We start from the raw sequence: 26,189 nt of genomic DNA, 5'->3' as shown, positions 1-26,189 counted from the left end.
GTATTTTTTTTACATCACTATACACATACATAATATTTAACACCTTTAAAAAGTCAGAAGAAGCACATGAAAATTTCTAAGATTTTTTACTGTTTTAATCACTGAATATACTATATTATTTTTTAGTTTGCAACTTTACTGCAGGATTATTAATACTTCAACCTGTAACCCTAATTCATGTGTGATGGTTTAATCCTAGTATCCGGTGCACATGGGATTTGGCTACTTTATGATGAGCAGTAAAAACGGGACATATACGGTGAGTAGTAAACGGGTTATTCAAAGAATATATATAGTTATATATAGTACTTTTAAGTATATACACACATAGTATATAGTATATAGACGTTCTATGAATCATTTTTTGTGTTGGCGATAATTTTCAAAATCGCGCCAACGCTGCACCGTATACTAGGATTTTACCTTCATGATAAATCATTTGTTAACAGAACGATAAGCAGTTTATTACGGCGAGATTAGGGATAATTGCTGCACGAGGTAATAAAGTTTATACGGAAATACACTCCAAAGAACTTAACATAATTGTTTTTTCATTAATGATAGCTATCCTTAAAATATTAAAAAATATCTTAAAATTATACGCATAGCTTTCTCATCAAAAAAAGTTACAAAAGAACTTAAAATTTTCTTTCCCATACATAAAAAGCAGCTTTAGATATCAATCTTTCCACGATGATTACGTTCATAATTAAAAGCAAAGTACAGTACGTAAACAAAGATTACTTCTTACAAAGTTAAAATGTATGACTAATGCTCACTTCACAAATAATACTCATTTGAGAAACAAAGAAAACTATACAAACTAAATGCTTTGTAGTAATGCTTCGAAACTGCTAAAGATTTTACTGCAATCTTGCATGCATACCTCGTCTAATTAATTATTACTTACTTAGAAGAAACTCTTGTACCGTCAAGACCTACAGTAACTCCCGTAGACGTCATTGCAATTGATAATTTATATTACACAAGAGTTTACACAAAAGCAGTGAGCACCCAAAAATGTAACTTTCGAACTATTTATCGTTGCTGATACAGAAGCTTTTTAAAGTATTAAAACAGTTTGCTAAAAATATAACTTTAGACTATTAATTCTTTAAGATCTGTCCAGTTCACAACGCCTAAGAATTCAAAAAATTCGTTAAACCTTAACGATGACTCACTGTCAACGTTCGAAATTATTTCCCAGTTCCAATAAGCACACTTGCGCCCTCTAACGGATAATCCAAAATCATTTACATGCATAAATAAAAAGCAATAAATTAAATTTCAGTAATACAAAATACGTAAGCCATAGTACTTCTTAATTTTTGTTACATTTTAATTCTATTAAACAGACCAAATACTAAAATGTTCGTATTGTAAATACAGTCAAATACCAAAATCCGCCGACCTGAAATCCGCGTTGCCTAAACGTTCAGTCTATAGGCAAAGAATCTATAGTGAGAATCTATTCCCCTAGAGATTCTTTGCTATAGGTGCCAGAAACCGCAACATTGAGTACGAAATATCGAAGAAAAAATACTTACCGATAATGACGTCATAATTACCAAATAATAATGAGTTATAACAGAAATACCAAATTATTGACATCATCATGATAACAGTTTTTTCCCCTCTAATCTTCATCGAGGTAAGAAAGCAGATGATTCACTCAACTCTTCTTTCAAGTTCACGATTCACGTTGTTGTATTTGCTGAGCTTTCTTATTTCAGGAGATTATTTAATGCTGTTTTTTTTGTACCTGGATATTTTGTGGATAAATTAAGAATATTTTTAATTTCAGCCCTTTTTAATACAATTACAGATAAGAAACGCACGATTTTACTGCTTGCAACGTTGAAAAACGTAAACACGTTGCATTGACGGTAATGCAAAAACTGCAGATTCTGCAAAAGATGGAGACAGGTGCTACTTCTCAGTTTATAGCAGAATTGTATGGAATTGCGATACGATTGTGTATGATAAACGGAAAAATAAAGAAAAGCTGTTGAAATTTTACAGCAACATTGATTCTAACACAGGAAATCTTTGGGGGCGAACTCGGCAAACCTTGATGCCGTGTATATATATTACAATGAATAATACAATCAATTTATATATGTAATAATAAGTTATTGCAATAATGTATATAATAATTTAATTAAATGTATCTAATACGCCTTATTCATTTTGCACTTTTAGTCTGAATATTGTGATTTATCTTTTCTGTCCTGAAAACCGTAAAATCCTAAAATCCGTACAACCTCTGGTCCCAAGCTTTGCGGATTTCTGGACTTCTACTGTACTACTTATGCATTGAAAAATTTTAATTCAAAGGAAAATGATATAAAAAAGTATGATTTTTACGCTGAATACTTTTACGCTCTTTTTCTACTTTACCTTTTACATTACTTCTTAAGCTCATGTAACAAAGTTGCCTAAATATCAAGCATGCTCCAAATGAAATTTAAATTCTACTACCAGAAAAATTTAAAATTTGTTTGAGATGCAAATAATCAACATTAAAATGTTGCTAATGGAACATCAAAACTAATATATCACAACAGAAATTTAAAGTAGACTATTTTTCTTCGGATCTCAACTATTCTTTTTCTTTCCATTCCAAACTTTTTACTTATTCGTTCCACTTTTGCAACGGACATAGCATTCACTAATATTATTGTTATGGAAAAAAATTGGGGATATATATATTTTTTCGTGAATGTTACACTCAGGAAATGATCAGACTCTCAGCTGAACGCTACTCTCCTACACATTTCAGTCACTCTTAAGATGGCCCACCAGCGGTCGAGCGGTAAAGACGCTGAACACTGGTAGTCCGGTCCGAGGTTCGAATCCTGCGAACGGGCTGGCTGCATGGGCATTTTCGTGGTTTTTCTCATGTGTAACGTGTATACGAGCAAGTTTCCCTTACAAAGTCCGCCACGAAGGCATCTCTCCCTTTAGGTAGACAGCCCTCGTGTGCTTTGCCATAATTGAATAATCACAGTCCCATTCTTAAGCTGACTTGCATACCATTTTGAGAATGGCGAAACATTTTGTTTTTAACAACAATATTTTTTCGTTGTCCTGTCGTTTTCATAAAAATAGCAGCTTGATCCCGTTTTTAATGAAGGCCTTTCATGAGTAATCACAAATAAGTACCAATCGCATACTAGTATCAGGAATGCCAGGCACCTACAGAGTTCGATTGTTCAATTAATATTGATATCAGCAATATTCCAATGGTTGTAAAAACTGTCAAGATTTGAAAGAGTAAGGTTAAAAAGGACATTCCATATCTAGATACCGGTAAATACAGAATGGTATCGAAATGTGCCAAAGAATGATGTTGAAATGTTGGAAATATGTTTTTTGGAATAAACTGCAGTCTTGGCACCAAAATTCCGGAGAAACAACTCATTGTGGTAACATAGACGTTCGCTCAGTTAGCCTTTCTCAACCTGTCGCAGCAGACTTTCTCAGTCTGTGCTTTCAAACCAGCCTTTCTCAATCTGTGGTTTGCAAAGCGAAGAATACGAAAACGAATATTTCAATCCCATAACAGATTGAACGTGTTAGGGAATTCTTCTCGTGTCTCGTCAGGACTGGCCATAGTATTACTGCTGACTGTTGAAAGATAATTTCTAGTTGAAGTTTTCGTAAGATGATATTTCATCTGATTGTAAGTTTTTGTATTAATTTGCTTACTTCACATGGATAGGTCAAATAGAGTTGTGTGTATGTCCTAATGTATATTTAACATCTTCTACACAGTAATAAGAGGTTTAACTGATAGTGGTTAAAATTTGCAATTTTGACATGTTCATCGTGAATGGTGAGAATCTCTCTTTAATTTAGTCCCTCCTTTTTGTTCCTTTTAGTTAGTTCTTCATGAAATCTTTTAGTTTACTTTCCGGCACATATCGTTTACTTTGACCGCATTGTTACAGCCAGTTACAAGAACGTAACTGTCCGACATTTCTGACTCCAATGTTTATTTGTAATCCACAATATAATAACTTGAGCAACATAATATCTTTACACTAAAGGAAACTTTATTTATCATCGGCTTACATAACGCCATACGCATTCAAAAAAAAAAAAAAAAAAAATTATAAACCTCTCCACTTAGAGCCAAAATTCAAAAACTTTGAACTAGTCTTAAGTGTCTCTAAATTTTGCTGTTAGTCTAACAGTTTTGACTTTTCTAGTGATTTTGTTCACACATCTTGAATACGTCCTACACATGAAGTTTCACTAGAACTCATATCTGGAGAGTAGAAGCTTATTTGCAAAGGACAAATCCTTTCGGCTGGCCTCATAATCTCGCCACTTTAAGTCTCTAAACTCAAGACAAGAAAGTTTCAACTTTTGCAAAGGCCATGTAATTCTCTTTGAATCACCTTTCTATGAGAATATCTACTTTTAAATTATAGCAACTGTCTCTTTTCCAAGGTTGATTCAAAGTATCTAAATTCTCCAACCGAATTCTCTTTCTTAGATGTTCTCTCAGGGTCTGCTGGTAACTCCCTCTTTTGTTGAAATCGATCTTATCCAAAATACCAAGATCGGAAGCTCCCACCGTCGGATAATTCTGCAAAATCATTGCAGGAGTTAATGGAATCTAATCATCCGAGTGCTCGAGCAAATAAGTCAACGGTCTTGAATTAATCAAAGCTTCACAATCACAAAGGATGCTGTTCAGTCCTTCAAATTAACCAGAAGCATTTCCTAAAATACGTCCAAGGAGTCGTTTATCATTTGAATCATAAACTCCCAAAATCCATCCCGCCAGGGAGAACAAGACGGGATGAATTTCCATTCAATCCGAAAGATCCTGGAAGCTTCTGATTCAGTGGTTTTCCAGTACAAGCTTTGAAACATAATTTCAAACCTAAGAAGTTTTTTTGTTATCACTATACATAGTTCTATGTTCTCGCATCCACGTTACACATGGGGGAAACCCCGATAAGGTCCATACAGCCAGCCCGTTCACCCTGACTCGAATCCCAGACCGAACTACCAGCGTTCAGCGGCTTTAACCACTCGGCTGCTGCTGAACTTTTCAACAGATTGGGTCAAAGTAAGGAAACAATTTAGTTACCTCTGAGGAAAGAGGAAAATAATATGCTAAGACTTAAAGCGTTGATGGAAATGGAAAGGACGAGCTCTAGGTGTGTAGTTCGGCACACAGCGCAAATTTACAGCCTTCTTTTAAATAAAGTGAACTAGCTAGATGCATCCCCTACAACCTGAAAAGCAGATTACTCGTCTATTCTGTCAGAAGGCAAGCTAACAGATTCTGTTTCAATGCCCTTGGCACTGTATCACTTGCATTGCATACACCTTTTAAATACTGCTCATACTATGTTTCGCCCATGACAATCCAAAACTTTTCTCTTAAACCTGCTAACATAATTTGCAGTCCACCATGCTGCAATTTTAGGTGAGTTTCCCTGATGAGAAATTTTACTAACCTATCCTTTTCAGGAAAGATGGCAGGAACTGTGTCATTTTCTCCGTCAACTTTCTCTTGACTCTAAAACACCATCCTCATTGTTAAAGACAATTAATGACTTTAATCCTTTGATATTTTTCTGTCAAAACTCCATTTTGGATTACTTTTACAATTCTTTTCTCGGAGTTTGTTATCTCAGATAGAGTTAGTTCTCCCCATTCTCAAATTTCTGCCTGTTCTATCAAAGAATCGGAATACCCAACCGATCATTCGGGCACTTTTGGTGCAGCTAGTAAAGTGGGAGGAAAGGTAATTATCATCCAATACCATTAGATATAAAGATTTACCGATTTCCTTAGAATTTTTAAACGCTTTTCATCAATTAAATTTTCCAGTTTCATGTTTCCTTTCTAGATTTTAACCAGGATGCCACTTCCCACCACCTGGAGAATAAAAGCTTCTGCACTGTGCATCCTCGAGAGGGAAGATGAGCGAGATTTAATTTCCCAAGAATATGCATTAACTTTTCAATACTTGATGACTTTTTCACCTCCCTCACTCGATTCTTGACGAATGTTCCAAACGATTAATCGGTTTTTCATCTAATGAAGTGCAGTTGTGGAATCTGTCCAAAAGTAGGTTTCAGTGTTTCGAAAATTTACTCTTCTTCTCAAATTCGGTAAATTTAGCTCCTGTGCTACAGGCTAGCATTCAAGCCTCGGAATCAAACTTTTTTCAGTTGAGCAGTTTGAGGTTTGGTCATCAATAGTTATACAGTACAATAGAACTTCGAGATACGAGCACCTTTATATACGAGAAATTCGAGATACTAGGAAAAAATGAATCAAAAAGTCATCTCTAAATACGAGCATTGACTCGGGGAAGCCCCTCGTCTGATCACTCAGTGTTCCTTGGTCTACGTGTTTGTGCACTTGTGAGTTAATTGATTTTTACATTTAACATGAAAATAATTATTTCATGATTCCTTCCAAGAAGACTGTAGCCTGAGATAGTGCTGCAAAGAACAAGAAAGAAGCCATGGCCGTTGTAAGGAAGAAATCATAAACATAAGCGCGGTGTAAGAGTGACGGAATTGGCGAAGACATACCGCCGTTCGATATCGACGATCTACACTATTCTGAAAAAGAAGGAAGAAACTAAGAAACTTGATATAGCCAAAAGAATTCCAAAACGCCTAGAAGAAGAAGAGAAGCTATTGGTGTGGATTAACAAGAAGCCGTTAAGAGGCGATTTGGTCTCCAATCACTGTGGTTCCAGCGGTGCAATATTTGGATAAACTTACTAGCTTTATGCTTCGGTTATAACGTCCTGTTGGCTTTCAGAATTAATTCATATAAAACCAAAAATAGCATACAACAGTAAGCTACTTTCAAGCCACAAGAAATGCTACAATGATAATCGTGAATCTAGTGTTCGTGTAATAATGTCTATAGTGGTCTGTGGAATCTAGTGTTCGTGAAATAGTGTCTCTGCGGTTCGTGAAATAGTGTTCTCTGTGGAAATAGTGTTTGTCTCCAATCGCTGTGGTTCCAGCAGTGCAATATATGGATACCCTTATTAGCTTTGTGCTTCGGTTATAACGTCCTAAGTGCTATGTCGTATATCATTCATATTAATCGATTATTATGTTCATATTGAAAGGTTGATTCTCAGAATTAATTCATATAAAACCAAAGATAACATACAACGGTAAGACAGTTTCTGGTTTTGCTAAAGATGCTATATCAATACAGAAGCAACAACAATTCCAGCTATTATGGTATGTTCATTATTTTCAAAATACAATGTAATTATTCGACTGGTACCAGTACTTAATATGACTGCTGAAGATGAATTAGATATATGCAATAGTAAGAAGAAATACATTAAAATTAATAATAATGCACATTTTATAAATATGTTGTATTTTGTATAGTATGCAGAAAATGATTTTAAACAGTGAATGAAATGTATGATCGAAAAACTAGTGTTAAGGAAACATTATCATTTCTATGAAATATTGTAATCTATAATTATGTGATATTTAATTGAGTAATATTAAAAAACAATAAATATTTTTTATTGATTGCAAATTGCAGTTTTATTACTTTTCGTTTGGTATCTATTCTTCCAAACACTGTGTAATTCGCATTTTTTTTTTAAATACTGCCGTTATGTATGTTTATTAGCCGTTTGACTGCTAAGCAATTCTTGCAAGAACGCACGAAAACTGCGGGACATATTTTGACTTGATGTTATCTATTGACTTATATTATCTCAACTAATGAATGTTGGAAATCAGGTTTTATTTTTTATTAAATTTAAGTATATTATATTGCCGTTATGTATGTTTATTAGATTATCTCAATAAATGAATGTTGGAAATTAGGTTTTATTTTTTATTAAATTTAAGTATATGCTATTTTCTTTGCTTACTTTTTATGTGCTTGTGATAACAAAGAAATTCAAAATAAATAGAAACAAAAAGTTTCATCGTGTGCTATTTAACGAAGAGCTTACTTTAACGTACTTAGCTTACTATATTATTTCAATTATTTCTGAACAATAACAAAAAGGAAAGTTATTACAAAAATTGCATGAAATAATCATTGTACTTTACCACTATTCTAAAATGTAGAAACTAAGTAAATACATTAACATATGATCGAAAGAAATGGTGTTAAGAACCATCAGCATTACTAGTAAATACTGCAATCCATAATTATTGCACTTTTAATTGCTTACTATTTAAAAAACACAATTTTTTTTTATTAATTGGAAGTTTTAGTTCTGTTACCTTCTTTCTGCTATTTATACTTTCAAACACTACTAGTTCATGTTTTTTCTTAAATAGTGCTGTCACGTATGTTGTTTAATAGGTTATTATTTCATTTTAGATATGAATATGGGAAGTTATTAGATTTAGGTATATTTTTATCACATTTATTAACTACTTTATACTGTCTTTCATTTGCATATCTTGGAGATATAGAAGTTAATGGTTATATTTTTTACTGTGAAACGTGAATAAATTTATACTTGAGTTCAGGTAAATAATAAAATACTGATTATACTACCTTAAGAACCGCTTCCTAATTTATCACGACAGGGGCAATTTTCAATGTCATATCTTTACTTTTATTTATGTCTAATTGAATTTTGTTTACTTAAAACCTACTATTAATGTATTTATAATAAACACTCATAATTACTCCTATCACTTAAGGGAAAAAATGATGAAATATTAAATAATCTTAATTTAGAATTTAAGTTATTTAAAAAATATAGTTTAAAGTACTGAAAATAATTAAAGCTATTATTAATTATGTATACTTAGTCTAAAGAGAAAAAATTATATTATCTTCTGGTTTTCAGGAAATGATAAAATATTTAAACTCTAGATAAATACCAGGAATACAAAATTTTAAAAAAGAAGAAAAATATATTAAGCTCATTTCTCTGCATAAATCAATATGTAACACAAGGACATAATGACGACATCTGCACAACTGTTGCAAAAAGGTGGAATTTTACGAACATTTAGGCGTCTTTAAGACGTCGTGATACGATGCTTTCACAACCAATATATCATGTGCAAAAGACGCAATAACGATGTCTATGCGACAAAAACCTCATCTGCAAAGACATAATAAAGACGTCTTTGCAACTGTTGCTGGAGTTTTGCAGACATCTGGGCGTCTTAAAGACGACATATTGCAACGTTTTTGCTACGAGTTGCTGTGCTACTTGGGTAGTGTTTAATTGTGATGAAACAGGTCTTTTTTTGGGAGAAAATGCCTAAGAGGACCTACATTACGCAAGAGGAGAAATCCTTGCCTGGTCACTAACCAATGCAAGATAGTCTTACCCTCTTGTTTTGCTCCAACACAGGTGGAGATTGTATAATCAAGTCGTTGCTTGTCTACCAATCCACAAGTTTTCAAGAGGAGGAAGGTGCAGAAAAACCAACTGAATGTGATGTGGAGGTCCAACATCAAACCTGGGTGGCACGGCGATTTTTCATCGAGTAGGTCAATGAAGTTTTTGGTCCTTCAGTGAAGAAATACCTTCACGAAAATAAGTTGCCACTCAAGACTTTGCTCGTTCTAGATAATGCTTCTACACATCCTCCAGGGCTTGATGATAATTTGCTAAAAGAATTTCAGTTCCTAAAAGTCAAGTTTCTTCCTCCCAACATCACTCCACTTCTGCCTGTGGACCAGCAAGTTATTTCCAACACAAGGCCTTGTTCAAAGATGTTTTGAAGTGACCGAAAGTACACACTTAAAAGAATTTTGGAAGGATCACTTCAACATCCTAAATTGTTTCAATGCAATTGATAAGTCTTAGTGAGGACCCTGAATTCAGCATGGAAACACTGTGGTCTCAGAGTACTCCTGACTTAGATTTTGATCCGGAACCTGTAGATAATACACTGCAGCTAGTGTAGGTCCAGTATTTCTGCAATACCTTGAGATACGGCATTCGATTTTAGTATCCAAGGGCTCAAAACTGTTTGTTATAGCTCCAAAGTATCATTTGGAAAAAATTGTGAAGTGAAAAGTCATCAATCGTTTTAGAAGCAGAATAGACAATCGCGGAGGTGGTGAGACATGTGAATATTTCAAAACGGGCAGTCTCTACACAATGGAAACAATTTCAGAACTCTGGAAATGTCATAAGAAGGCCTGAACAAGGTCATAAATGAATAATTGCTTCTCAATATCAATATCTGGCAATAATTGCCTGTCGTAACATGCATCATTCTACACAAATTCATAAAATTAATGTTCATAGTTTTTGAGAGACCCCTAATTTCATGCACATAAAGATAATTTTGGTCATAAATGTAGTATACATCAAGTTTTCAAGCATTAAAATTAATAAGAAAAGGGGAGGAATACGCGAGTAAATATGGGTATGTCAGTAAATTGTTTTGTGTCTCCTAAAAATCATACTAGAGGCAAAAAAGTTTAAAAGGTGCGAAATAATAACTGAATAGGGCAAAGCATCAAATTGAATCCAAAACTGCGAACCACCAGTGGCCAAGTGTTAAAGTCAATAAACACCGGTAGTTAGGTCCAGGGTTCAAATTCTGGCCAACAGGTTGGCTGCATGGGTGTTTGTCGTTTTCCCCACATGTAACATTCATATGAGCTGGTTTCCCTTAGAAAGTTCTCCACAAAGGCATCCGTCCTCTTAGGCAAATAACTATCAAGTGATTTGCCATATTTAAATAAACCAAACAACTCCAAAAACTGCCATACAGGTAAGCACCATATGCTAAAAAGGTATGGAAAATTTTTAATAGTTTATTGGTACTGTCAGGCAAAAGCAAAGACTGAAAACTAAGAGTAAATGTAATAAAGAGTATGCAGTGCAATTCACTGTTCCACTGGAATGTTGGCACAGAATTAATGTGATAAATTTCTGAATATATTCTTGCTTGATTAACTGTGGGGAAAAGGAAAATGAAGTTGAAACTGGCTGCATTTTTGTAAGTTGATGCAGTGTTTTTTGCTTATCGCATACTTTTTTAACATTGTTTGTAACTATAACTAGAAAATTTTTAAATATATAAAATGTTTGTTTTGAAAAAGTAGTGGATGCCCGATAACAAACAGGTGCAGTGTATGATTTATCATTGTTATGCTGACCAGTAGCTACCACTACTGAAGAAAAGAAAGTTTGTTGTAGAAGCATTTGTAAAGTCTCAGACAAAATCGGCTAAATATGATAACAAGCAATTTTCTTCGATAGAAGCACAAGGGAAATGTCAGAAAAATAAAAGACAAATCCTTACAGACTTATACTACATTAGCATTTTAAAAATGAACTAAATTTGACCAGTGATTCTTTTGTTACATTAATGCACAGCATTGATATACATCCATACCTATAGATTTTACCTTTTTTTAGATAAAATACCAAGGAACTGACTTTGCATTAGAATAAATTATGTTTTGCAAAAAAAAAAAAAGTGCATAATAATGTACAGCAGGAAAATGTCAATTAACAAATTTCATTTTGTAATAATAAATAAGAAAAAAACTTTGAAAATATGCAAAAATCATGCTTTGAGAAGATAGAACATTTAAGTTTTAATTACCTAGAAATAATTATTTATATCAAAATAATTATACAAATCTACAAGGTAGCATAAGAAAGACCAAACCACACACATTCAGACTGAAGCTAGTTAATCTCACTTGCTTCGATGCTGCTACTACGGCAGACTATACCATTATCAGTACAATAGCCAGGAAAATGCAGGTATAAAATACATGTGAAGAAGCTCAGAGAGATATATTATTTTCAAAAAGGATTGCAATAGTAGAGGCTTATAGTAGGTGGTCTGTCTGGTTTTTCAAGTGCCACGCTGCATAAACTGGGATTAACATGAGAGAAAATCTATACTAAATATTGCATATTACCAGTGAACAAAGGAGCTCTTAACAGACAGAGTGGCTGATGTGTACGTAACTTCAGATACAGATGGATTTTAAAGAACTTACTTTTCATCATGAAACAAACACCAGAGAGTTCAGTTATATTAGTCATGAATAAACGACCTATTAATATTACAATGAAATACATAACTTTTCTTTATTGACAATATGCATGTTATGAAATTAATGAAACTGTCTACAAATTAATTTACATAAATTCTTTTTTTTTGGTCCCCTAACATACAAAATTCATTCAAAAAAACTGCAGAGTATACAATAAGCAATAAATTACAAATATAGGCTTAAATATACAATGGAAAATAATGCAAACAAATAAAGGTGTGCATTTTCAACACTCATTAATCATATATAACACAAATATGTCAGAAATTTTACTATTTACAATAAAACTATGAGCCAGAAAACAACTGCATATTGTTGGTTGCATTGAAAATATGTATAAAAACGTTTGTAATTTTTGCAAGAATTATGGTCAGAACCGACTGTGAAATTATTTTACATTTGAAACTAGTTCAAATAAGTGAAGGGTTTTACCTTCTAGCATGAACATCAGCTATACTAATCTGATATAAAATGTATGTGATATTATAAGGCAGACGACTGATGAACAGTTACAGTAATATTAAAAGAAGACTGCACTGCAGCTATAAAAATAATCTCACAGAAGTAAGACACAGCAAAAGCATATCTTTCAAAAAACAGAATGCAAGAACTACTGCTACAATTTTAAAAACATATGACAATACAGTATTTATTCAGATACAATTAAATTTCTTATTTAGAGCTCATTATCCCTTTCCTATTTTCAAACTGCACGTATAAATATATGCAACTTTTTTGGCAGTAGACAAAATAATTTTGGTAATATTCAGACTTAAGACGCTAAGCAAAAAAACTAACAACAAACAATGCCTTAATGAAATTAAAAATAATGGTGATAGTTTAAAAACTTACTAAAAATGTGAAAATACACATTTACATTTGTTATGTCATAAGCTCATGCTGTTACTAAATAAATAAAAGAAGAAAAAAGAAAACCTTCAAAAAAGAGCACAGTTTTCTTATACAAATTTTCTTTTAAAAACTAGAAACTTCCTACACCTTTAACAAATTACCCTGCAAGGTTCATCTCACATTTAAAGCATTACTTTAATATAACAACATGCATTTTAACAAAGCAAAGGATAAAACATAACCTCAAACTTAAACTTTCAAAGAAAAGTTTATTTTAAATTACAGTCATCCAAATCAGTAAATCTCTTTGTGAATTACATTTTAGAAACATACAGAGCAAGGCATGATAGATTTTACAACCACATGCATCAATATTTCATCAGTGTGAATATCGATGTACACTTCATAATAATTTTGTTTTCACTTTTCTATGAGATTAGAAAAAGGTACTAAGCATCAAAATCATTTATAAAATACTGACAACTGCAAAAAAGTTTGAAGCAATCTAGCTAAAAACATATTAATACACTCATAACAAGCTTATAAAATTATTTCAGAAAATAACTGTATAGTTTATAAATGACTAGCGGCAATATGTGCATGAAAAGCTCTAAAAACTTGTATGCATAATTCCATAAATACAATTTTTTTAAATCAACAGCAAGGGGCAAGAGAGATAAGTTTAACTTTACCACAATTACACGTTAAGTTCTACTTAAAAAAGTTATTTCAGAAAAACCTCCTACTTTATGAAAGTTCTATACTGCTAGCAGAATAGAAACCATTCATTTCACAACAAAATATCATGCATACAATGACTATTCATTCTAGCTTATACAAAACACTGTAACAACATCAGACAAAAATTAATGTATGTTACACTCAAAATGATAATACATAACCAAAAATAAAGGATATTTGGCTATAGAAAATCATTCAAACTGTAAATAGTCTATCCCAACACTATTAATTTGAATAAATTGAATTAAATATCAGGAAGTAATGTACAAACTGAAGTAATTATGAAACACATACACTATGAAAAGCATTTTAATTATGAATCTGTATGCATAGCATTTCAATTGTTTAACATTGTGAAGGAAAATACCAATTTTAAAAATTACAGAAAATGAGCTGCTGTTAAAATTGTAGCCAGTACAATACAAACAAAAGTTAATGAAACTCAACCTTTATATAGTGCAACTAAAAGTCACATAAAACTGCACAATTTTTCCTTTCCAAGAAGCTTTCAAAATAAACAGCCCATGGGGTCCTATGATTTTACAAACTGGCTGCACATTACATTATATAACGCTCTTCAAACAATATTTGAAAATGACCAAGACGAAATATCACGTCTTACCTTTATAAAGTGGTTCTCTCTCTTTTTTTTTAAATAACAGCTGTTATTCTATCACTGGCGTAAATAAAAAAGCATGTGAAAGTCACTCAGAAGTTAACACTTACCTAAAGCAATAATCTTTTTTGAATGAAGCAAACATTTACTTCATACCTCTTCATTATGCTAAGCACCAAGTAAAACAGGTCAGAGTAAATTTAATTACCTCTTCATTAATACAAAAATATGGGTTTAAAGGTGGTTCATTTTTGTTGCTCAATACTTTGAATTATCCTTTATTAGTGTTCTTACAAGATAAGCGAAAAACAGTTGTCTCTGAAGGAAGTGGGCTTTAAAAATGTTAAGAAATATCTATAAAGTTCAGACCTAGGTTAATTTCTTTCTAGCCATGTAAGTTTCTAACTTTTTTTTTTTTTTTTTAAGTTCAGCAGCAAGATAAACTACTGAATTACTACAGATAATTTAGCTGTACATAGTTTATACTATATACATCTAGCCAGATTTACCTTAATTCAAGATTTTAATTTTTATTTATTTTTCTGAAGTCTTGTATAACAAGAAATAATTTTACATGGATGAGAAAATTATCACAATGCATTCAAAAGTACTCAATATGTGGAAAAACAACTAAAACCTCTCAAATTCCTCAACACCAAAGATTTTCAAACAGGTACACTGCAGAGAGGAGAGACAGTTCTATATCTCTCATTCTACTGTGCCAATTGACAAAATTCAACTTGCGTTTTTCATGGCTCTCAAGTGCAACTTAAAGTATGTATTAGATTTATATATGGCATTGTTCTAACATAGGTATTCTGACAGAAACCCAGCCCTTTTCTAAAATGACATGCCAATTTTTTTCTACAACTCGCATAATGTCAAACTGCCAAGTTATGTTAAAATTGCTTGAGTAGTTTTTAAAAAATTAGCTCTCCAAATTTTAGCTCCTTAATGTTAATTGAATATGATATATATTTATTAATATCTCTTTTTAATTAAACTTATTTGCTTCTTCCTTTCACATTTATACATTTACGTTCATTCCAAATAAAATTTGTCCTTTTTTATGATTTATTTAAAAATATTTTTTAGATAATAGATAGCTAGAATAATAGAATGTGTCTGAAAATGATAGAGACATTTTATAATTAATACAAATAAATTCAAGTGAAAAAGTACGAAACAAACTTGAAGAAATTCTGAAATCTAAAATTTCAAGTCTGAGCTTCAAACAGGGAAAGTGATAAGCTAACATAAGATTTCATTAATAATAATAGTAGCTAGCAACATTACTGCTCGAGAACAGCAATATGCAAATTTTGTTCACAAAATATTTTTAGTGTGAAAATTTTAATATTAATTGCATTATTCATTTACATCATGTGGTTCTTAGTATACTGCACTATTAGCAATTAAGTGGAAGGAAGTAACATTCTGATATAATAAATAATTTATTTCACAGACAGAAGCATACATTAGTAACATTAAAGTCATAATACAAACATTGCATAAAAATAATTACACCTAAAACATTTGGAAATTTATCAAGTTAAATTTTTTTAAATGTTAAATTCATGACAATGAAATATCAGGACAATTATGCAATATAATTTTACCTTTGAAAATCTAATTCAGTGTACCATATACAGTTATGGCTACTGACCACATTACTGGCAGCCACTTTTTCAGGATATAATTACCGAAAAATAAATTAACATTTTATAATTGAAAAACCACTATTCACAGAACAGCTGAAAACTGCACAATGTTTCTGCTACTTTAGTCAAACCAAAATGATTATTAGACCACGCAAGGAGAAAAGTACACATTCATATAAAAAGTCTAATTTTATAGGAATGAATAGAGGTTACACTATGGTATTATAAAAATATCATCACAGTACATAAAGCTCACTGTCTTAACAAAACAAACAAAAAAAAAAAAAAAAAAAAAAAAAAACACCCACTCTTTAAACAGTTGAAAAACTGGATCAAGTTACTGTCACTGTCTGCTTTCAGAAACTGTGTGACATTATATTTTTCAAGATATTGTGACATAACAACACAACTTTTCCCAGCTTCAGCAGCTGACATAAGAAAAATTTATTTACTAATTATGATGGGAATTATTAATTCTGTGCAGAACAATTTGCACTGCAAAAGTCAATTTTATCTTTTCAATACTCCATTACCAGTACAGCTAGAAAATGCATAAAAAGGTATGTTTCTTAATGTTTCAATGAGTATTTTTATTACTACAGATGGCAAATGAGATATAATTACAGAAATACACGAAGCAGTTAGAGAGAAAGAAAGAGCATTTTGATATTAATTATGGTGTAACATACAAACAGTCAGAAATATCATGAAGAGAAAGCTTGTGCTAATTCTAAAGCATGTTTTAAGAAAAAATATGTTTTTTTTTTCTTTTCAAAAATGCATCATTTTAGCCTTAAATGAGCAAAGCTTAGTGAACAAGGCCTAAAGAAACAAAATTAGTACGGCATGTAATGATTAGCGAAAGCTGCGATGATGCTAAGAATGTAAGTTGTTCAAAAGCAAAGAACAAAGTTCATATCTATGGTAGGAAAAATATTTTTACACAAAGTAGAAATAAGAACATCTGCATTAAGGAATTAAACAGAAATCACATGTATATAACCAGCATAAGAAATCATATGTATTTGATCAACAAAAATTGGGTAAATTTTAACACTGATAATACTGCACAGAGCTGCAACTAACACTACCTGAATCTAATACATTAATGTTTATAATTCTGTGTTATTAATAAATAAGACTATTGTGAATATGGAAATTAAATTTTAATGAATTAATTCAATAACTTTGAAATGAAAATCAAATTCATATGCATTAGAATTATTTGAACATTGGGTTAAAATAGCTGTTCTCTTTCGTAAAGCCATGTGAGTGCCCTTGGATATAGGGATAATTTGATTATTAAAATGCAGTACAGAAAAGTAATAATCAGACATGTAATAAATGATTTGCTAATGAAATAGCAAAGTACAATACTTAATTCAACTAAAACTGTTTTGATCAGACATTTGTTTTAAGGTTTATGGAATGAAATAACATCCAGAAGTATCCATAATTGTTTAAAAAGCTGGATTTTTATTATAGGGTGTGGTCCAACCCCTATCACAGATATTATCAAAAGGTGAAATGAAATTTCATAGACCTACCAAAACTGATTTTTCAACTTTCAAGGTAAAACTGGATGATAATGAAGTAAGCAATGGCTTTGATGTTAACAATGAAAAAATATATCAGATGTTCCGAAACGCTCATTCTAGTCTAAAAACTCGAAGAAAAAACACCTTAATGAAATTATTACTATTTAAAAATTAACAAGAAATTTATGGAGCAAAATGTTTGAAAACAAACATTAACCTTTTTTTCAGATTTATTTTTTAAACAATAACTTAATGTGTAAAACTTTTTTAAAAAAAGTCTATCTTTAAACTTTGTTATATAAAAAAAGAATTTCATTTTTTCACTACAAACTTCATACTGAGGCAAACTTTTGTGTTTCACTGCTTATCTGCACGTCAATTTAAAGGTAACCAAATTTAAGAAATTTACTAAAAACAGTTCTAAGCAATCAGTTAAACCCAAATTTGGCTACATTTAACTTTCACCAAGAAAGAAATCTTAATTATCTACTCAAAACTTGCTTTAAACCTTACAAATGGATTAATCATTAATTAAATAAAAACAAATTCTTCAAGATATTTAAAATAAACAAAAAGTACAATTCTAAAACAGAAGAGATGACTATTTTTACACTATGGAAAGAAATCACCTTAGCCTAGAAAGAAAATCAAACAATACTTAAACCGGTATAACACATAGCTTTGACTACATGAATAATTTGGAGACCTGAATTTTGAGGGGGAATTTTGTAAGACTTGGGGGGGGGGAGCAAATGACACACACATTTGCAAATTCAAGAGTTTTTTCTATTTTTTTGTTTAAAGAATTCTTGGGCAATTTTTTATGATACTTTTTATGATATTTACTTGATAATTAACTTCCAAAAGAGTTTAAGAGAAAAATAGATTACAAAGTAAATCTATACCAAAATTTTGGTACCCGAATATTGTCTCACTTTTTCTAGACTTATGTAGCCTGCGGAAAATCGCATTTTCTTAAGTACATAAGGTTGCCCCCGTATCTGACAGAGCCAACAATTTCAAGGCCAAATGATCCTTTTTCTAAACTTAAAAACATGCTACTTAATGCCCCCCCAAAAAGTGCATGATACGTGTATAAAAATATTCATTTTTTAAAAAATATTTTGTCATTAATTATACTGCTAAAGTTTGACCAATTTATAAGCTTCAATTAAAAAAAAAAAAAAAAAAAAAAAACTCAAACAGTGCTTATTCAGTTACATACTAGTTATCTGCATTAATGCTTCACAGTTAACAGATTTGTTTTTAAATGTAAATACAAATGATTAGTTGCAAAACTATTAGCGCAAAGAATGCAAAATCACTTCTTTTTCCCAAATTGCAAAATTTTAGCATTTACACTGATACTGCCCCTCAGATCTCGCCTTTATTTATTTATTTATTTAAAAATATCATTCCACTTCTAATGTTTAAATTCTTATGAGGCGAACTAACACATTTGTTATAAGCATTGTATTCTATTTGAAAATTTTTTAAAATAAAGCGTACTGATAATGTACCAGAGCCATATTTCAGAACTCTGCAGGGCAAGAAATCCATCCCTGTGAGGCATGAGCTAACAAAGAACTAGTTGCACAATTTAATGAACAAATATGATGAAAACTGAGAGCATAAGATTTAAATGCCTTTTAACCGCTTACCTGATTATCTCGAGTTCGAATATATTGCAGTTAATTATTATCCTGAGAAAACTCGGGCGAAGCAGAATTTGTTAGTACGATTTCTTTTATCATGGTTTTACTCGGTCTGGAGGAAATGAAAGGAAATATTTAGCTTTGATTGGCAGTTTGCCAAATTTTGTTGGTTGCGCGGTTCTTTTGGAGGGACTGGTCGCGTGTTTCCCTATTGTATAGTATACATTGGCTTGTGGATTAGTAATGTATAAAGAAGGATGCATGCGTTGGAAAAAAAATAAAATAATGGCGATGATTTTTCAGATAGTGATTATGAAGAGGTTGGGGGAAAAAAAAAAAAAAAAAACCAATGAGACAGTGTACTCTGTGCTCCCGTGAAAGAGATTCCAGCAGTAAGCCAGTAAGAAAAGAGACCAGATAACCAGTGTAGAATGTCAGGTATCACTCTGTGTTGTCCCTTGTTTCAAAAACTATCATACAAAGATTAATATTTAACTTTTTTCGTTTGCTTGAGATAACTCGGGATAGTAAACTAATATTAAAAATAAAGGCTTTTACACCTTCAAAAAATTAAAAATTCAACTTGAAACCTACATATTTTGATTTGTTTCATTTTGTTGTATTTAATAATAAAATAAAAAAAAATGTGATGATTTTTTGCAATTTTTTTCAAAAAAATTTGTAAGGGAAGCAGTTAAAATATAATACAGTCAAAAGTCGTTAATTCGGACACCCATAATCTGGAATGATCTATAATCCGGACCTCAAAGCTACAAACTTTCTGCGCATGCGTCGCGTTCACGCATGTGCACAGGCGTTTACGAGAGCGCGCAAGACCCTTCCGATATATATTTACTACAAAGTGAAAGTATGTTTTGAAATCCGAAATCTGTTTATCAATTTCACGCTGCTCTGCGGCAGGGGGGGGGGGCAGAAACGTCATTATTAGATTATGATAGATTAGAAAGATTATGTCAAATAAAATTTCCGATATATATTTACTAATATGTAATTTGTATCTACAAAGCGAAAGTATGTTTTGAAATCTGAAATCTGTTTATCAATTTCACGCGGCGGATTGGAAGTTAATCTGTCAGCACTATCCTTATCTTCAGGGCAGATGTTTTTATTTTTTTTTTTTATAATTCCGTACTAAGTGTAGTATTTTATGTACTCCGTCTTTGATATGATTTAAATCAAGTTCCTCGTCATTATAATTCACTTCCGATAGTGAAGAAAGTGACCCAGAGGTTATTGAAAACGAAAACATTTCGATTGACAAATTGGTCGGTATTCTCAACACAGCAATTATAGGTCTTGAACAGCGGAACTTTGTAACTAAACAAGAAATTATGTCTGTTTAATAGAATTAAAGAGAAAGTATTATCACATGAAACGAAGCAACTTACATTGAAGGAAATGTTTAATAAAGTAAACAAATAAATATTAAGCTTTTTCTTTTTGTAAATTTTATACCCTTTAGATCATAATTGTTCTTTATTTCATAAATTACGGTTTCATATTTTTAATTTTGTAATTTCTGCATGCCATCTTACCAGATTTAAACTGATGATCTATAATCCGGAAAAATCGATAATCCGGAATCGCCGAAGTCCCGAGGAGTCCGGATTAACGACTTTTGACTGTATATATTGTCATTAAAAATGGAGTGACTTGTCATAACTTTTACAGCCACTGAAGATTTTTTCCCCCTATATCCACACAAAGAAATGAGGCCAATTAAAAAGTTGAAATTACGTAAATTACAAGGATATATCCTGTTCAAAAAGAAGTACTACATGCACTGTTAAAAATGTTTTGAACAGAAAGAGATCAAATACAAAGAGAACACAAGATTATGTTAGATATATGACATAATGATGAGAAAGCTCACAAAACACTTAATTGCAGATATTCTTCAAAACCTACTATGTGAAACTTCTGTAAATATCTGCAACAAATTTCATTTAATGCACTTAAATTTTGTACTGTCACATGGCCTTGAATTTGATCATGTCGAGTGGTACAATTTAAAATTTTAGCCCTTTCTAGAGACTAGAAGTTATTACATAATTTCAGCTCTCTTTTACACGTATAAAGAGCATGAAATCTTAGTGACTAAATCAATATTAATTATGAAGGATAAGTTTCACCTCATATTAACATACATCAAAACAATCACGAATATTTTTATGATTTTTCTTTTGTGCAGAACTGAGATTATTAATGATACATTAATATATCTTTGTAACATCAGACTGCACATGTAAGCTATGCCTTATTTTAAAAAGAACATTTTTTGAGGCATCTTCTTCCATTTGAGCCAATGCATTTATATCATAATGGTAGCTGATATTCCAGATGTGTTCCTCTGCATACAAATTAAACATGATCTGCTCAAAAATTTTTTTGAAGTACAAGCTACTATGTAAGCTGTTTGTTATATAACTTCTACTAAGATGGTACCTATGCAACCATTCTTTTCAGTTCAGTATTTGTGTTTAATCAATTATGGTAAAATACACCACATAAATCTGCTTATGAAACGGATGTCTTGAGGAAATGTAAAAGAACTCTTAACTGTCTCATATTCAAATAAAGCACTTGAAAAAACATAAAAATACCCATGCAACCAGACTGTTCACAAGAATTTGAACCTGGCTGGGGCTACTAGTATTTAGAGGTCTTATGAATTTGATACAGGTGAGTTTAGTATTTATAAGAATCAGTTTGGCTTAAATTGGACTAGGATAAGACTTTCAGCTTCAGCAACATTCAGCATATGAATATTTTTCAACAAAAGCATGCTATAATTCAGTGCTCTCTATGCATTTCCTTTAACTTTAATGATGATTGAAAATTTACAAAATCATGTATACTATCAAAAAAAAAAAAAAAAAAAAAAAAAAAAAAGAAGTTTAGGAAGATATTAATTTTTTTGCACAGTTCTAATTTATACAAACTACGGAATTTTGACACAAATGATGCTTCATTTTTATGAAATCCAAACACTATTAGGTGACAAAAAGAAAGACATTTGAAATTTTTTGGTTTAGTATGCTAAATGAGTTGAATGCTCCAAATTCGACAGACAGAGAGGAGGATTCAGAGGGATGATAGTAGGGATAAAGAGTATGAAAAATTACTATATTACATGGGGCTGCATAAGTTTGATAGGCAAGGCAAAAATGCAGTGAGCACACACCTTAAAGAGAAAACCAAGTACTCCAACAGTTTGTTTCCTCATCGAAGAGTACACGACTGCTTGCAGCTGAATTAGGTATTCATCATAAAATGGTGTGTAAGGTTCTTATGCAGAAAACATGAACCCTTTCTATGTGCAGAACGTCCATCTCCTAGGTGATGCTGACCACTCCCTTGGGGTAGAGTTCATACACTGGATACTTGATGCCACATAGAATGATCCACAGTTTTCTGCTATTGTTATATTGTCAGATGCAGAGTTTGTACACATTTCTGCACACAGAAATTAAGTACTTTTAAGGACCATCAATGAAAAAAAATATAAGGATCTATTAGCCAAAAGGAACTGAATAAATTTAATTAAAGATATTATCTATTCTTGAATTTTACTTTTGTAATGCAATCCTAAGAATAAAACAGATTTGTAAGTAGAATGCATTATTATTAAACATAATTATAAAAAAAATTTGAGAATAAAATCAAATTTGTAAAATTTATCCATATCAAGTAGCATTAAATATTTTATAGTTATAATAGTTGGACATATTTTAAAGAAGTTTGGTAACATTTTATTTACATTTTACTAACAGTTAGCTTTATGCTGATTTTTTCTGTCTCATTTCGTTACATACTTGCTCACTCTACAGGTTTTGTAAATAGCAGGCAGATGTTATGTCAAATGGTATAGGTTAAAATAAGAAGTGAAATCATAATCAGCATGATTCGTAACAGAAGACTGGCTGTTGCCACTGCTTCCCTAGAGAGAGACCTGCATTGGACCTGGGGAAAAACTCTTGACATGAAAAAATACAAAAGAACACATATTAAAATAATTACACAGCTGTTTTGCTTCTGCTAAGAACTGCTTTGTAAATTGTGTTTTATAGCCTTTATTAACCTTGTTTATTTTTACAAGATTCAAAATATTGTAATAGGAAGTTACTAAATTGGAAAATAATGTCACTTTATAATATGGCAGGGAAAATAATGTTTTATTTTAATGTTATTTCTAAAATATAATTTTAATATTTTGTCATTATTTTCATGAAATTTATCAATGTTGTAATATTTAAAAATAATTGGCAAAAACTCACAAATTTTGATGTAAAAATTTTGTACAGAAATTGATCTTAAAATCACCAAAATGTTCATAAGTCACCAAATTTACAGCCGTTTCATAAAAGAATTCACATCTCCAAAAGAGCTCTTTATTTGGGGGGGGGAGGAGAAGAAATAATTTCTAAATGCTTACGCTTCACATCATACCCAGAAACTCAAATATCACACCATTTATATTAGAAATAAGAATAAATTCAAATGATAATCCATGAAATAATATTTATCAGTGATTCACTAAAAACATTCCTCCAAAATGCTGATACACACTCAAAATGGCAGTCGTAAAAGCAGAAATTTCAAATGATTAAATTAAGGACTTTTAAGTGCCAAAAATCGATTCCAAAAAACCTAAGTCCTTTTATGAACTCTTAAGGACCGTACAAACTCTGCAGATGCTGCCTGCTTTATGAGAAAAGGCATGGTCAACATGCACAATGTGCATGTGTGGTTGTCTGAAAATCCCCACCGAATGTCTCGTTCAAAATGCAACACAAGTTTGGTAATAACATCTGGGCGGAGATTCTCAGAGATCATCTTCTGCCCAAACGTGACAATGGTGCAAATTACCTTGTTTTCCTACAGCACATTCTCCCAAATTTGATGCAGGGAATACCAGCCATTGTGTGCTAAAACATGTTCACTGCAAATGCGATGCATAATCACCTCAATGACACATATCCTGGGATGTAGACTGGATGCGGCGGACCTGTTGCTTAGCCTTCAGGCTCTCAAGACCACAATCCCTTAGATTTCTTCTTCTACGGCCACCTGAAACTGGCTGTATATCGGATGGCTGTGGACACACTAGAAGATCTGACAGCATGGGTTGTTGCTTCAGCAAACACTGCCAGCACACTGGGTATGTTTTAACATGTCCAGCAATCCTTTAGCCATCAGTGTCAGCTGGCAATGAACTTCGCATTCGCGATCTTGAACAATTCCTATAAAACTGTTCTCATCGTCTCCTTTCTGATGTTGAACTGTGATGCATCATAATCCTGCTTTATATCAAATAAAAGTTCTTCTACTTATTATTGGCCCCATCATTACTACTTATTACTGGCATTCGACATCATATCCTTCATAATTATTTTTGAGATTTTCTGCCACTAAATGTGGTTTGCAACTTATGTTCAATGGCAATTTTTCATCCTCTTGACACCTACTATTATACTTCTGAATTTGTCAGCTGAATTTGAAAACACTTTGTATTTTCAAATTCAACTATCAACAACCAAATCTTATTGTTTATATATGCTCTCATTTCACAATTTTTGCTGAAAATTTTAGTTCTATGATAAAGGGAGAGCTGTTGACATTAATATATTATTTATAATCTTGAAAACACACACAAAAATTCTAGTTCAAAGAACCTTAAACCTATGAGAAGTGAAAATCTACAACTACATATATTTTATGAAAATATTAATTATATTATAATCTCAGACAGGTTTTTGAAATAATGAACATATAGTTACTGAATGATTTATGAAAATTATCAATTTGTGGCACAGAAAGTAATATTTTGAACACATAACACAAAAGTACCAGTAACGAATATCATAACATTTGAATATAAAGTTACATTACACTTATAACAGAATTTATCCTTCAGTTACAAATAATAGCTAACAAGCCTAACGTAAAATAACAATAAAACAATGGACTGCTATGTGTGACTAGGATAATTGTCATATTACTGCAAGCTACTTAATACTGCTACACATAACTTTTTCTGACACCTACCAGAGGACAGAACATGAAGAAAGTCAAAACTCTATGGTAAGAAAATAAAAATAGTATAAATTAATCACTTTTCTACATTTCAATAGATGGTATATTGAAACATGTATGAATATATATTGTATATTATTTTCATTTATAAAATCGTTTTTTAAAAGGATATTCAGTGATTTCAGATATGTAATCAGAAATTAGATGTTATAATATGATGATTAATTTTCAGTTTCAAAATTAAAATAAATATTAATTACACAAATCCTATGTATATCAATGAAAAAATATGAAGAATATGTCACAAATCAGATATCCAATTTGGAATGATCAATACATTTTATGACTGAAATATTCATTTTCTAGGCACAAAATTCTCAACAAATATTGCCAATACAGCACTATCAAACTTAAGAGATGGAATAAAATTTGAAATAAAAAACAAAATAAAAAAGTGACTAAAAAAAGGCACTACAGCATATAGCTGTTATTCAGAATTTACATTTCTACATTAACAATTACTGGAAAATGTATTAGATAATAATATGTTAAATCATACTATACAAAAAATCAATATAATTAACAATATATGATAACATTTGGCTTTAACTGAAATTAATGGTGCAGTGCACTGGGAAATATTTAGTTTTTCATGAGGCACATTAATAAAGCCTATATATGAGCAAAAAATAAATTTATTTGCAAATGTGCCTCATGCTCTATTCAGATTTTTTTCCTATGCATAAACCATTTTAACAGTTCTCTCTACAAAATTACCCAGCATAAATTAAATGCTATTAGATCGTGGTTATTTCACTAGTTACTGTTCCAGCCAAGAAGGTGAGTTAGAGTTTGGACTCTTCAGTTTTATGTTAAACTGTTTTAGTGTTGCTTCAAGCATGGTTTGGTTTCCCGAAAAATATGCAGACACCGCATTGTGGAAAAGGAGTAATTGTTTATGCATGACTTTAACCTGTAGGAAAGAAAAAATATGATTAGCCAATAAAAATTAATACACCTTCAACAAATTATTACT

General features: G+C 31.5%; 2 protein-coding genes and 1 long non-coding RNA gene across 4 annotated transcripts in view; 1 reads left to right on the top strand and 2 right to left on the bottom strand.

Moving 5' to 3' along the window:
* The window catches only part of LOC146992718 (uncharacterized), a 29,894-nt gene extending 28,688 nt beyond the window's left edge, over positions 1-1,206 (bottom strand). Inside the window, exon 1 of the mRNA XM_085809776.1 lies at positions 911-1,206. Within this exon, the coding sequence (XP_085665902.1) occupies positions 911-963 (53 nt within the window). The 5' untranslated portion in view covers positions 964-1,206. The remainder of the gene's footprint in view (positions 1-910) is intronic.
* A 459-nt stretch (positions 1,207-1,665) lies between these two features.
* LOC146992717 (uncharacterized) lies at positions 1,666-7,569 on the top strand. Its single transcript, XR_015039194.1, has 2 exons — positions 1,666-5,770; positions 5,876-7,569. It is a non-coding gene; the product is annotated as an uncharacterized LOC146992717 (long non-coding RNA).
* A 4,473-nt stretch (positions 7,570-12,042) lies between these two features.
* The window catches only part of Arfip (ADP ribosylation factor interacting protein arfaptin), a 60,138-nt gene continuing 45,991 nt past the window's right edge, over positions 12,043-26,189 (bottom strand). For both annotated transcript variants that reach the window (XM_085809188.1, XM_035373513.2), the window contains exon 6: positions 12,043-26,126. In XM_085809188.1, the coding sequence (XP_085665314.1) occupies positions 25,974-26,126 (153 nt within the window). In that variant the 3' untranslated portion in view covers positions 12,043-25,973. The remainder of the gene's footprint in view (positions 26,127-26,189) is intronic.

The sequence above is a fragment of the Stegodyphus dumicola genome, chromosome X2 (genome assembly GCF_044657685.1).
Source record: "Stegodyphus dumicola isolate Sdum_Otavi_A_Nest chromosome X2, ASM4465768v1".
NCBI classification, from domain to species: Eukaryota; Metazoa; Arthropoda; class Arachnida; order Araneae; family Eresidae; genus Stegodyphus; species Stegodyphus dumicola.
Note: the sequence above shows the minus strand (reverse complement) of the source record. Positions and strands in the feature narration are given on the sequence as shown.